Source organism: Entelurus aequoreus, linkage group LG08 (assembly GCF_033978785.1).
Source record: "Entelurus aequoreus isolate RoL-2023_Sb linkage group LG08, RoL_Eaeq_v1.1, whole genome shotgun sequence".
Lineage (NCBI taxonomy): Eukaryota > Metazoa > Chordata > Actinopteri > Syngnathiformes > Syngnathidae > Entelurus > Entelurus aequoreus.
Genome location: NC_084738.1, coordinates 19,735,681 through 19,750,199, shown reverse-complemented (window position 1 = coordinate 19,750,199; position 14,519 = coordinate 19,735,681). Strand labels below are relative to the sequence as shown.

Sequence of the window (14,519 nt, the reverse complement as noted above, 5' to 3'; positions counted from 1 at the left end):
GATCCTCACAGTGCCCTTCCACCATCCAGGTGAGAGTGAGCATGATGCAGCAGGTAGATAACAGCATCGTCCACTCCTACATGGGGCTGATATGCAAACTGTAGAGGATCCAGGGAAGGAGCCACCAGTGGCCTCAGCTGATCCAGCACAAGTCTCTCGAGGACCTTCATGACCTGGGACGTCAGGGCTACAGGTCTGAAGTAATTTGAGCTCGATGGGATGGGCTTCTTGGGCACCGGCACTATGCAGGATGTTTTCCATAGCACTGGTATCCGTTCTAGCTTCAGACTCAGGTTGAAGATGGAGTGCAGGATCCCAGTTAGCTGAGCAGCGCAAGTCTTCAGGACCCAGGGGTTGACTCGGTCAGGGCCTGCTGACTTAGCTGGATTGACTTTCTGCCTTCCAAGATAGTATTTGAACGAGGTACAACACCACCGCCCCTTTTACACTGCCTGTAAGAGCTGACATTTTCCCACCTTTTTTTCTGTTTTGCTGTTCTGTATAAAAGGCACTGACTCAAAATAGAGCCATACAGGTCGCACTGAGGGTTGCCGTATAAACAACTTTAACACTGTTACAAATATGTGCCACACTGCGAACCCACACCAAACAAGAATGACAAACACATTTCCGGAGAATATCCGCACCATAACACAACAGAACAAATACCCAGAACCCCTTGCGGCACTAACGCTTCCGGGACGCTACATTATACACCCCCCGCTAGCCCCCCTCCCCACACACATCTCAACCCCGCCCACCTCAACCTCCTCATGCTCTCTCAGGGAGAGCATGTCCCAAATTCCAAGCTGCTGTTTTGAGGCATGTTAAAAAAAAAAGCACTTTGTGACTTCAATAATAAATACGGCAGTGCCATGTTGGCATTTTTTTCCATGACTTGAGTTGATTTATTTTGGAACACCTTGTTATATTGTTTAATGCATCCAGCGGGGCATCACAACAAAATTAGGCATAATAATGTGTTAATTCCACGACTGTATACAGTATATCGGTATCGATTGATATCGGAATCGTTAATTAAAAGTTGGACAATATGGGAATATCGGACATCTCTAATTATTATTATTATTATATTTGTTTAAATATCATGTTTGACTTTGCTAGGTTCTGTAGAAAAGGCAAAGGTGAAACAAACGCCAGCTCTCTGATGCAACATCTGTGCAAAATTAAGGAAGCTAATGTTTGCTAATTACTTGATTTATTAGTATGATTGAAAGCAGTAGTTCCAAATTGGAGTTGCTTGAAAAACATTAGCATCCTAAATTAAATCCGTTCTTGTGAATCAACTGCTGTGCGTGTGTGTAAGCGCTTCAAAGATGATTCTAATTAAACCAAAACACAAGAGTGACAATAAAAATGCTACAAGTACACGCTTCTGGAAGGAGTCCATTCCGTGCTTGTCAACACAACATGCTATAAAAACAACAACAACAACAACCACAACCCCTCTGCTGAGTTTGGTGCCAAAACCAGATGGTGAGTAAAGTCCTACGAGGCAATGAGATTACTAAACGCTCGGTCACATGACACGTGTCCATCATGCTGGAACTTAGATGACATTTCATCACTGCTGCGCACAAACGAAAGCTTTGACATTTGCCTGTGCCAAGTAGTTCCTCAGATGAACCCAAACCCAGCTGAAAATCCATGCATTTTACATTGGTGACAGCTGCTTGTCTGGAATGACGACAAAGTGTATGTTTGGCAGTCACCGTTGCTCACATTTGATAAGCATCAAGGCATCAGAGCAGCCATCGGGCTGCTGAGTGCAGTGATTGACTGCTGTGCGGAGAGAAAACACCACAGCATGAGGGCATCATGGCTCTTGTGCTGACAAAATATTCCTGTTATGCATGAGCTGCTTGAAGAGGCTGTAATGGCTCCTGGGGGCCACTAGGGGGCATGGCATTCAGTTCAGTTCATCAATCTATCCCTCCATCCATCCATTTTCTACCACTTGTCCACAGATAGACAGCATTCACACTCACATTCACACAGTCAAATGCAGAGGACAAATTTCACCACACCTAGTGTGTGTGTGACAAGCATTGGTACTTTAACTTTAACAAGGGCCAATTTAGTGTTGCCAAAGTTCAATGTATTTATACAATTACAATGTAATGCATCACATGGCTAGTTAAAAGTGATTGAAGGCCAAGTTTGAGCCCAACTCTCTTTCAGAGGTGTTTTTCTTACTTGATGAAATCGGTGTACTCCATCCAGAAGACCCCTTCGCTGCTCCCGTGAGCCATCAGCTCATGACGCAGGTGCTGCGGCCAGTCCGTCCACTCGTCTGACCAGCTGCCGTTCCACGAGAATCGACCCCACGGGTTACGGAGGCGAAGCAACCTTGTGAGAAAGGAAAATCGCAATACATATCTCTCAATCAGGCCACTTAGCACTATTCACCCTTTTTCTATTACCATGATGACCTTTGCACTATTTTCCCATTTTTTATATACCGTATTTTTCGGATTACAAATCGCGCCGGAGTATAAATCGCACCGGACGAAAATGCATAATAAAGAAGGAAAAAAACATAAGTCGCTTTTTTTGGGGAAATTTGATCAAATCCAACACCAAGTATAGACATTTGAAAGGCAATTTAAAATAAATAAAGAATAGTGAACAACAGGCTTAATAAGTGTACGTTATATGACGCATAAATAACAAACTGAGAATGTGCTGATATACGCCTAGTCTCTTACGTGAATGAGATAAATAATAATATTTGATATTTTACGGTAATGTGTTAATAATTTCACACATAAGTCGCTCCAGAGTATAAATCGCACCCCTGGCCAAACTATGAAAAAAACTGCGATTTATAATCCGAAAAATACGGTACTTTTTTTTGTATTTCTACAATGAAAGAAAATCCATGGGTTACACTTTGCACTGAAATTGGGGGAAGATGAGTTTGTGGAGGTGGGCTGTAAGCCCTCCGAACGAGTTGTATACACACAGGAAATAATGTTCGACAAGTTGTTTGATTACAGCCGTTCTGTATTTGGTCGGGATGTGCCGATCGGTCAGCCACTGATCAGTTTCAGCTAATTTTCGCAAAAAACACTGTGATTGCCAGTGAATTAAAGCCTTTAAATCAGGGGTGTCAAACGTATTGCCTGCAGGCCTGATCAGTTCGTGAACAGGTTTTCGAGTATAAAATCAGCTGAAATTTTTGAATGAATTAAACTGCTGTTCTAAATGTGTCCACTGGATGTCGCAATAGCAATTTTTTGTATCCCCTGCGCTAGAGCGTGCATGACTTCAGAGGGGGCGTGTTAAGATTGAGGCAACACTTCCGTGTTTGGACACTACGTACTTACGCTGCTTATTAGTGATAGTATACAAAATGTGGATTGTTACGTTCATGCCTTGATTGTCAAAGATGTTGGTAATAAAACCTGTGACATTTCTACCCAAATACATGCTTTAAAAAATCGGTACATTTTGTGTTGTATTTATGACTGCGGACACATTTACTGGGCACACATAAATATGGTGAAATAATATCTATCCCTTACTAATTCAATGTGTGAATAAAGAAGTAAGTCCAGATTCACAAGTTATGTTGTAGATGTATGTACAGAATAAACCACAGGATGTTAGTTAAGGAAAATTAGTAAAATACATCAATAGCATCCTTTAATTTGATATTGATATTATTATTGATTTCATCTTCTGATAGATTAAAAATTAACACCAATGGGAGCATTATTAAACTCTGCCAGACTCAATTCCACCTATTATGATGAACATTATCACATCATTTATTTAGAATGTCTGAATAACGACAAATGAAGATAGTACTATTATCCGAATGATGTAAGTGTAAAAAAACATTATGATTTGTACATTTTTAGAATGTGCTTGGTCTATTTTTAAACAATTGATCCATAAAGCGGTAGTGTCAAATGACTAGAGTTATTAGATCTACATTTTTATTTTCCAACATTTTTGGGAAAGATAGGGAATACAGAAGATAGGGAAGACCCTAAACCAGGGGTACCCAAACTACGGCCCGCCAGCGTTCAAATTCTGGCCCTTGGGAAGTCCCAAGTTAAAAAATGTTTTTGAAAATTATTATTATTATTTTTTTTATCTCTCCTTTTCAATCCATTTTCTACCGATTGTTACTCTTGGTGTCTCCTAGCCGCTTAGGCAAATCATATTGTCTAAAAATGCATTTTGGCGCACGGGCGACACTGGGTGGGAAGAGGACCGCTTTGAGTACGACGACATTAGCTGTGGCAGCGGTGGAGATGGTGGCAACAGCAAAGGCATCGGCAGACCAGGCAACGCCAGCAGGGAGCTTCTCCAGCGGTACGTTTCCGAGACCTACGACATGTACCCCATCGAGAGTGGGCCCAAAACACAAAGCTACTGCAGAGCCAGCCTGGGTAGGACCAGGGACAGGTCACCAGCGACTAAGGACTCTTGTCGTTCTTGGGGACTTCAGTTTCATACAAAACATTTAAAGGGGAAATGCTTTTTCTTTTATCGTTCACAATTATTATGAAAGACGGATGCATTTTTTTAAAAACACATTCTAACTCGTAAATAAACCTAAAAAAAGTCAGCTTACAGCGTAGCCAATGGGAGCTCCTCTATTCCGCCCATAAAGTCTGATAAATAACCATTCGAAAGGCGACAACAATACTCCATTTACATTTTATGACTTGAATATTAACCAAGTATTAGTGTTATTGCTATTATAAGCACTAACGAAGACAAACTATTAATAGCGGCGCCGTGATCCCTAGCGTGTGTCCCTATGTTTTCCTCATCGAGTGGTCAGCTGTTTCCACGCTTCCTTGCTCATGGAAGTTTATTGCAGATCATAAATCATGCATCTCACCTGGATAGTAGAAGGACGAGGATGTAATCCGACAAGTTGGTACACTATTATAGCCAATTTAGACCTGGAAATGGCGAGAACGACACAAAAAGACGCTTGGTTCCCACTTTTCTTTGCAAGGATTATGAGTCATTTTTCATCTTAATTGGAATATAACACGATTCTATCAGTTGGCATCCTAATGACAGCAGACTTTGTACAGTAAGTGATGTTTAATTATGTTCCGCCCGAATGCAGCTGAGATAGGCTCCAGCATCCCCCGCGACCCCGTAAGGTACATGCGGTAGGAAATGGGTGCATGGATGTTGGCTCTCATAAAGTCTGCAATGAGCAGTTATCAGTGATGTTGTTGGGGAAAAAACGTGAACGTTGTGATGCGTTTTGATATAAAAATAAATATTAAATATTATTATAATTGTGCCCGTTACTACATTACATATATACTTACAACATTTTAGAAGGCATAAAAAACACATGTGTTCCTGTTTTACACAAGGATTGTGAATGATAGGCAAAATTCCCAAAAAAGTGCAGTTCCCCTTTAAAGGGGCCCTTAAAAACTGGTTGAAGTCAAACTAGTCATGCTCCCATGGATGAACCTCTCCTTGGACTCTTTCTTTTAAAACTCTGGTTATTTGTACCTGTGGTGTTATTGTTTGTCTATTGTCAAGGTTGCTTTATTTATATAGCACAATTTTAAAACACACTACTGCCCCAAAGTGCTGTACAGATTAAAAAAGAAAGGTAAAAGATTACAAATAATAATAATAAAAATCACAGTAAGTACAGAACATTCTATATATAAAACAGTTAAAAATGCATTAAAAATTAAAATGTCCATGTGTCCATAGGGTCTAACTCAGTGTTTTTCAACCACTGTGCCGCGGCACACTAGTGTGCCGTGAGATACAGTCTGGTGTGCCGTGGGGAGATTATGTCATTTCACCTATTTGGGTTAAAAATATTTTTTGCAAACCAGTACCGCAATTTTCGGAGTATAAGTCGCACCGGAGTATAAGTTGCACCGGCCGAAAATGCATAATAAAGAAGGAAAAAAAACATATATAAGTCGCACTGGAGTATAAGTCGCATTTTTGGGGGAAATTTATTTGATATAACCCAACACCAAGAATAGACATTTGAAAGGCAATTTAAAATAAATAAAGAATAGTGAACAACAGGCTGAATAAGTGTACGTTATATGACGCATAAATAACCAACTGAGAACGTGCCTGGTGTGTTAACGTAACATATTATGGTAAGAGTCATTCAAATAACTATAACATATAGAACATGCTATACGTTTACCAAACAATCTGTCACTCCTAATCGCTAAATCCCATGAAATCTTATACTTCTAGTCTCTTACGTGAATGAGATAAATAATATTATTTGATATTTTACGGTAATGTGTTAATAATTTCACACATAAGTCGCTCCTGAGTATAAATCGCACCCCCGGCCAAACTATGAAAAAACTGTGACTTATAGTCCGAAAAATACGGTAATTCTAGTCTGCAAAATATGTGTTGTTGTTGAGTGTCGGTGCTGTCTAGAGCTCGGCAGAGTAACCGTGTAATACTCTTTCATATCAGTAGGTGGCAGCCGGTAGCTAATTGCTCTGTAGATGTCGGAAACAGCGGGAGGCAGTGTGCAGGTAAAAAGGTGTCTGATGCTTAAACCAAAAATAAATAAAAGGTGAGTGCCCCTAAGAAAAGGCATTGAAGCTTAGGGAAGGCTATGCAGAACGAAACTAAAACTGAACTGGCTACAAAGTAAACCAAAAACAGAATGCTGGATGACAGCAAAGACTTACTGTGGAGCAAAGAGGGCATCCACGAATCAACAATGTCCCCACAAAGAACAATAAAAACAACTGAAATATTCTTGATAGCTAAAACAAAGTAGATGCGGGAAATATCGCTCAAAGGAAGACATGAAACTGCTACAGGAAAATACCACCAAAATAGGAGCGCAAGACAAGAACTAAAACACTACACACAGGAAAACAGCAAAAAACTCCAAATAAGTCATGATGTGATGTGACAGGTGGTGACAGTACACCCACTTTGAGACAAGAGCTATAGTGATGCATGGTTGGTTATGGTTTAAATTCATATCCAACAATTGCGACAACTTTTTACTGTCAACTGAGTTTAGTTTTTTAATGATTTCTGCTGGTGGTGTGCCTTCGGATTTTTTCAATGCAAAAAATGTGCCTTGGCTCAAAAAAGGTTGAAAAACACTGGTCTAACTGTATGTTTGTGTTTTTCTACCTGTCTCAGGACAATAGACGCATTCAGATTTTGTGCTAATGTTGCAACTGTTTTTGCTGACACATTGATTAATATGTAACGTTCTAATTCAAATAAATAAATCAAATCAGCCAATACCATTTTCCCCCCTATCTGGACCTGAATTGTTTTACTATTTTTGTTTTGTAACGACAACATTCAAGTAATTTTTCCTTTTCTGGTTTTTGAAATGACAATCTGTTTGTCAGCGCACTTGGACGCAGCAGGCACTCTCCCCAAGGTTGGATATTGTGTATCTCCATTCTTCTGTATGTCTTGCATGGATGGAAAAATTAACAATAACAATCTTTGAAGTCTTTGAACAACAAGCGGGCACCAAAATGGTGGCAGCGCCTTCTGTGCTGCTCGCTTCAGGGATGATTGATGACGTTTATCAACCTATTCTAGTATAATATAGCACTTCAACGGAGGGCACTCACTTTCCCAAACATCTGCGGCCGAGGTGAAGAGCCGCTCCAAAAAACACGTTTCATGTCCTGATTGCCATTTTGGATCAAGCACTTCCACTCCACTTGCTTTATGGCAGGAAATTAAAGTATGTGGCTCTTGAGAAAATGACATCTAAGACTCTTTTATTTCTGCCCAGCTACTCTCCATTTCCTCTCACAGGTAACGTTAGTAGAATCCCCCGCATTGTGTGTGCTATCACTGTGCGACCCCCTCGTCCTCCTCTTATTCCATCAAAGGGGTTAAACTGTGGTCAGGGTGCACCTGCCTTCTATGTATATCAAACCCAGTCTACTCTCCATATGAAAAGCGCCCTGACAAAAGACTGATCCATTTTAAAACAAGATAAAAAACATACGAAATTAGATATCATGATACATAATTCACATCTAATAATCTTTGAATCTAGGTCAAACTGAGATTATGGAAAGAGTTTATTTGAAATAAAAACAACTTATAAAGTGAGAAAAATCTTTTAGTGTATGATTCATGCTAGCATTAATTAGAGCTGCAGCTGAAGGGAAGGCAAGGACTCAAAAAGGAGACTCACAAGCCTTGGGAGAATTTAAACGAGCAGAGGCACTTCTACTTCAAGGAAGCGTATGTTCATGAGCGAACTTCAAGGGTATCCATCAAACAAGATAGCAAGATATTCTGTCAGAGGTGTTTGTTTCTGCCTAAGACGCGTGCACTCGCTCATCTACTTTGATACAAAACAAGATCTGTATTAGAAGAATGCTTTCACAAACACAATAGTGCTCATTTTGGAGCATGGGAGAAAGGTATTGACCCAAATTTCACCATAAAATATTATAATAATGTATCACATTATTATCATACACTGTCCAGATGATATACAGTGGTAGCTCAACTTGCGAGTGACCCACATTTGTTGCGATCCAGTGTTAATTTTGAGAGCAGTTTTTAATTTACTTTTAGTCTGAGCCTTTTGACAAAAATGTATTTTGGTTTAGTCCAATGTTAGTCAATGAAATTACACAACCTTTTAGTCAGCTAAAATTACAATAAATTTAGCTGACTAAAATAAAAAAGTATTAGACATAAGGCCTCTTTAAAGTTAATTGTAAAAGCTTCTTTATTTAGACTACCTGCAAAACATTTGTTTAAGACAAAAGTAACATGGTCTTATGGTCAGGAATGATGTAATAAGTAATTTTTTGTTCCACAGGTCAACGCCAATAAATATCTTTCAGGCACTTTTTCTATTTTTTTTATAGCTACATCTCTGGCAAAGCAGGTATGTATGTATATGTGTGTTGTGAAACAGAGTTACGATGCATGCTTTGATCATAATTTGTTTATGAGCGTGGCAGAACCGGAAGCAGCAAAATTCATCCATCCATCTTTGACCGCTTGTCCCTCTCAAGGTTGCGGGGCATTTGTCAACAAATGTGTGCCTCAAATAAATAAATAAATAATTAAGAACCACTGCGCGTGTGACATAAGCGCATTGGACTATATTAAAAGTTGCAATGCATTTAGATTAAACAATAAATAAACAATTTCTTAAAGAAAATACAATTACTTGATTGTTTTTTGTAAAGAAGTAACACAGCAGAATTCACTTTAACTTACAGTTGTGTAGCTATCACAATTGATCACTGCTAATGGCATCACATAGCGTCAAAAATAAAATGTGTCCTCTTCACTTTCTTCCAGGTGTACACATATTACAATGTGGTACATGTTAAAGCCATACATTTTTGTTTTGACAGTGAGAAATCCAACTTCCTCATCTCACAAGGAAACACATCTGATTGGTAACTAACCCGGACCCGTCTTTCATATGTACGCTGTGATTGGCTAGATTCCCAACTTGTCCCAGCCATCTACAAAACAAACATTAAATATGATTGGATTTTGTTCATGTCAACATTTTCGTCTCTTTTATTCTTTGACAAAAATCTCAGTTAATTTTGTCATGTTTTAGTCATCGTGCATTTTGTTTTGATTAGTTATTGTTATTGTTCGCCGGGTTTTGCAGTCTGGCTATGTTGGATGCACTTTATTGGACATATAAGTGAAGCTCTCTACTTCAAGCTGGGATGAAACACACAAAAATAAGAGGTAAGATAAAATGTTATTATCTTAATGATGTGCATAATAACACTGACGTGCGAAATATAGTGACATAAATGCTGTTAAAAGCAGCTTTTTTTATGCAGCTGTGAATCGGAGAGTGTGCAGGTGTACCTAATTTTGTGACCGGATGAATCTATATAATGCATTAATTTGATTTTTGACCGTGTCTGGAAAAAAAATTGCGGTGACAACTTTAAGTTATATATTTAAACACTTTACATTTTCAAAAATAAATGATGATACTTTTGTAGTGGGTGGGGCGTGATTTCATTGGCAATCTGAGAGTGCCTCATCAAACAAACAACTTGCAGACAGAATCCAAAACAGATTATAATATTTTTTTATTTATTTAGAAAATAAAAACGGGTTATAAATGTGACTGGAGCTAAATGTACGCAACATGTACACCATAGCATATTACAGGAAAGTGTTCTAAATGTAGTTTAAAATCATCATAGGTCCACTGTTTAAAGCTATTAAATCAACACAGTCCTGCCCTTCAACTATCGTATCTAAGAAAATTAGTGCATAGGAGACACCGAGAAGAAGAAGCAGATGATAGCCACCAAATCAGAAAAACAAACCATTAAAAACATGACCAACCAAGTAGCAGCACGGTCAGTCTGTAATACCCTGAAGCAGAATCCAGCATGGGCGGCAAAATAACTTCCACACCGCAGGCGTTAATCAATGAAAATATGAAGAAGCTGCTGAATGGTGTGCGACATACAGTATTTCAGTTCTTTCTTTCTCGTATCTCTACAAATTGGACAGTTGAGCATTAGCCTTGTTTACTGGGCCTTATGCAGAAATTCATGTCGGTGACTGTCAACTCTGACCTCACCGGTCCGCCATTCAAAGACTTCCGTGTGCAACATAAACAACGATAACAATTCCTACTGTTACACGACGGAGAAGCAGCACAAAGGAGACATCGCATGAGTCCGCTAAATATTAAATATTATTGTATTAACTGATAAAACCACTGTAATTGTTAGTAGTACATTTTATTGTATTGTTTGTCATACAATATGTTTTTCAATACCTGTATCCTTGAACATCTCGTACATCCAAGATGGAGTAAGCATGGCGAGGTCGCAATCCCAGCGATTCATAAACGGCGTCATCCACCTTCATGTTGCCTCCTCCGCACGAGGCGCCCATCAGAAACCTATATGACAACAACAACAGTCAGCTTTCACGCCGTCTTGCCGTACACAATGTATTTATCTGTGTTGTATGTGTGGCCATGAATTGCAAACACTCCTCCACTTTGCTGATGAAGCTTTTGCCAATAGTATACGCTCTCATGACATGCTTGGCTTTGATTTATTAAAACATACTGCAGCTTGTCTGACAGATGGGCCGCCAGTTTGGCTGCTGATGATGGAGCCACGTTGGGGATGGACTAGTTTGTCTGAAGCTGCTTTGGAAGTGTGGATATCAGGGTGACTGTTACAGGACCTCTTTCATTACCAACATACTGTACAGTACACAAACTGAAAAAAACAAAACATATTTACCATATTTTTCTATTAAAAAACAACCAAAATCTATTACTACTTTGTTTGAGGAAACACAAGATGGGTTAAGATAAAGTATCATTTACGTACTATCTTGGCATGCGCACGATAACACCGACATGTAACATGCAGTGACATAAATGCTGCTAAAAGTAGCTTTTTTATGATGTAGTCGGAAAGTGTTTTGAACGGGTGAATCTATATAATGGTTATGCATTTTATTTTTGACCGGAACTGAAAAAGAAATTGTGGCGACGACTTCAAGATATATATTTAACAGTGTACATTTTTAAAACAGAAAAGATTATACTTTTGGAGAGGGTGGGGTGTGGTTTCATTTGCAATCTGGAAACGCCTCCGCACGAACATTTTGCAGACAGAATCAAAAAATTGCTTATAAATGTGACTGTGGCGCAAAATTCATGCAACAATTACACTAAAGCATATTCAATATGATATTATCTAGACCACAAGGAAGTGATTTAAATGTAGAGTAAATTAAAATCATTATACAGCTAGGTCCCCGTTAACTTGTTACTGTCAAGCTTCAAAACTTGCAGCAAAATGAACACAAGTTAATAATACATGATTGTACTTTAGGTCCTTTTTGAAATTACAACAGGCAAGCAGTAAGGATTATGAGAAATGCCTTCTCTGACAGATAGTGAGGACGACCCAGCAGAAGAAGATTTTAGATTTGTTGCTAGTTGTTTTTAATAAAAACACTCATTAAATGTTTGTAACACTTGGAAAAACAAGTGTTGAACAAAGTTCATTGTATTGCCCGTCCCCGTCCATCCCTCTCCTTCTCTGCCGCTGAAACCCTGATCCATACCTTCATCACTTCCAGACTCGATTACTGCAACAGCATCCTCTACGGCTCATCTTCCAAAATCCTCAATAAACTCCAATACATTCAAAATTCTGCCGCCCGCCTGCTCACCCACACCCGCTCCCGTGAGCACATCACCCCAGTCCTTCAGAAACTCCACTGGCTCCCCGTTCCTCACCGGATCCACTTTAAAATCCTCCTCCTCACCCACAAAGCCCTCCACAACCAGGCCCCCTGCTACCTCACCAACTTGCTTCACCGCCATACCCCTTCACGCAGCCTCCGCTCTTCCGACGCCAACCTCCTCTCCCCACCACTCAGAACCAAGTTTCGGACCTGGCCTTCTCCATCGCTGCTCCCACCCTCTGGAACTCTCTCCCCAAACCCATCCGTGACTGCTCAGACCTTCCTACCTTCAAAGGCCTTCTCAAAACACACCTCTTCAGATCTGCTTTTAACCTGTGATTATTGTTCTGTGTCTTGTAATGTCCCGTCTTGTAATGTCCAGTGTTATTATGTATTTTACTATGTACTGCTTTTATATCTCCTGTAATATTACTTTGAACTGTTTTCTATTTTAATTTTTATCCTGTAAAGCGTCTTTGAGTACCCTGAAAAGCGCTATACTAAATAAAATGTATTATTATTATTATTAAAAAAAACAGCAACAATTGAAAATATGGCATAACGATAAAAAAAAAGAAGTGAATTCTAATTAATAATAACAGATTTGTTTTAAATGTATGTATACATTTTTTTAGCCTTTTTAAAGAAAATCATATCGTCATTGCAAATTATGCAAATTACTCAATGACGTCATGGTGACCATGCACCCACCGCCACAGGTATCTTGGCAGTTACCCTAATGTATATTTTTTAATGCCTGGTGATCGACTCACACCCTCTCTAAGATCGACCGGTAGCTCGCGATCGTCGTAATGGGAACTGCTGCTCTAAGGCATTAAAACCTTGATTGCCTCTATGTATTTAGCTCGTAAGCTACGGAAACGGGGATTGTTTTGAAGCTGACTCTAATCTAATAATTACATTTCCTACTCTTATTGGAAATGCTAATTTTTAAGGGTGACTCAATCACTCTCATTTTTCCTCCCTTCGCAGTTGGTCTCCGAATGTAACCCCAGCAAATAGAGAGGATTTACTGTACACCTAAAAACAAAACAAAAAAATTGCCATCTTAATAGTTCTACACAAAGATAATTCCCCTTACCCGGCTTCCTTAGAGCTCAGCATTTTGGCCCAGATCAAGTCCGTATCGATGGGCTCCTCCCGTGGGTTGGTGGAGCTGACCTGCAGCATCAGGGAGTCGCACGGAGCCCCCGTCAGTGTGGCCAAGCCCTCGATGGCACGCCCTGCTTGCAAGGCAAAGTAGGAGCCGTGGAGCTTGGCTAGGGCTTTCTCAATGAGCGCCACCCACAGCTGCCTCCTCTGGGCCTGGAATGACCACAACCAAGCTTTACATGTCAACTTTTGGATGGTGGGAAGCAGGTGATAATTGGAGAGGTTGTTATATTGAAGAACTAAAAAAATGTTTTCCTTTAATATTGATTTGATGTGAAGTGGGAAGGAAATTTAATAACAAATATATAGCACAACACAGCAGCAACAGAACCAATTTTGTACTAGCGGTAAGGAGCGCAATGCTGTGTCAGCAATAATAGCGCTGATTAATTCACTGTAAACAACAGTACAGCAAGTATAACACGGCACTAGACTCACACAAACAGCTGAGTAGAGCAACCAACATTTTAAAGCACTCGTATACTTCAAATTAGGGCTAGGCCCGGGGTCGGCAACCTTTACCACTCAAAGAGCCATTTTGGCAAGTTTCACAAATTAAAGTAAATAATGGGAGCCACAAAACAAAATTTAAAATTTTAAATGAAAAACACCGCATACAAAGCTTAAATGCTTTGTGCTATGTTAACCAGGGGTCTCTGACACACGCACTTTAATGTGGAAATTTGATGTTAGTGCAGCCCGCGAGTTTCGAATGAATGGCGCTTGATAGCGTCATACTTGCCAACCCTCTCATTTCTCCCGGGAGACTCCCGAATAACAGGGCGTAATGACACTGCTTTTGGCGCCCTCTACAGTCTGCCCAAACAGTGTACCTGCTCGACCACATGCAGAATGCAGTGTCAGCTTGCTCACGTAAGTGACAGCAAGGCGTACTACCTCAGCAGCCACACATCTTACACTGATTTTCCCTGGGAGTTATCTATGAGAGACACTGAGATCCATAAGTCTCCTGGGAAAATCGGGGGGGTCAGCAAGTATGTAGCTGAGCCGCATCAGAGTGGTCAAAGAGCTGCATGCGGCTCCGGAGCCGCGGGTTGCCGACCCCTGGGCTAGGCGATATGGCTAAAAATTGGCTCACGATACATGTTTTTATATTG

At 39.9% G+C, this 14,519-nt stretch overlaps 1 protein-coding gene across 1 annotated transcript in view; it reads right to left on the bottom strand.

Moving 5' to 3' along the window:
• The window catches only part of LOC133655908 (calpain-15-like), a 113,550-nt gene that overhangs the window by 44,230 nt on the left and 54,801 nt on the right, over window positions 1–14,519 (bottom strand). The window contains exons 5-7 of the mRNA XM_062056531.1: window positions 13,331–13,554; window positions 10,793–10,918; window positions 2,218–2,370 (exon numbers count right to left, since the gene is read on the bottom strand). Of these exons, the coding sequence (XP_061912515.1) occupies window positions 2,218–2,370; window positions 10,793–10,918; window positions 13,331–13,554 (503 nt within the window). The remainder of the gene's footprint in view (window positions 1–2,217; window positions 2,371–10,792; window positions 10,919–13,330; window positions 13,555–14,519) is intronic.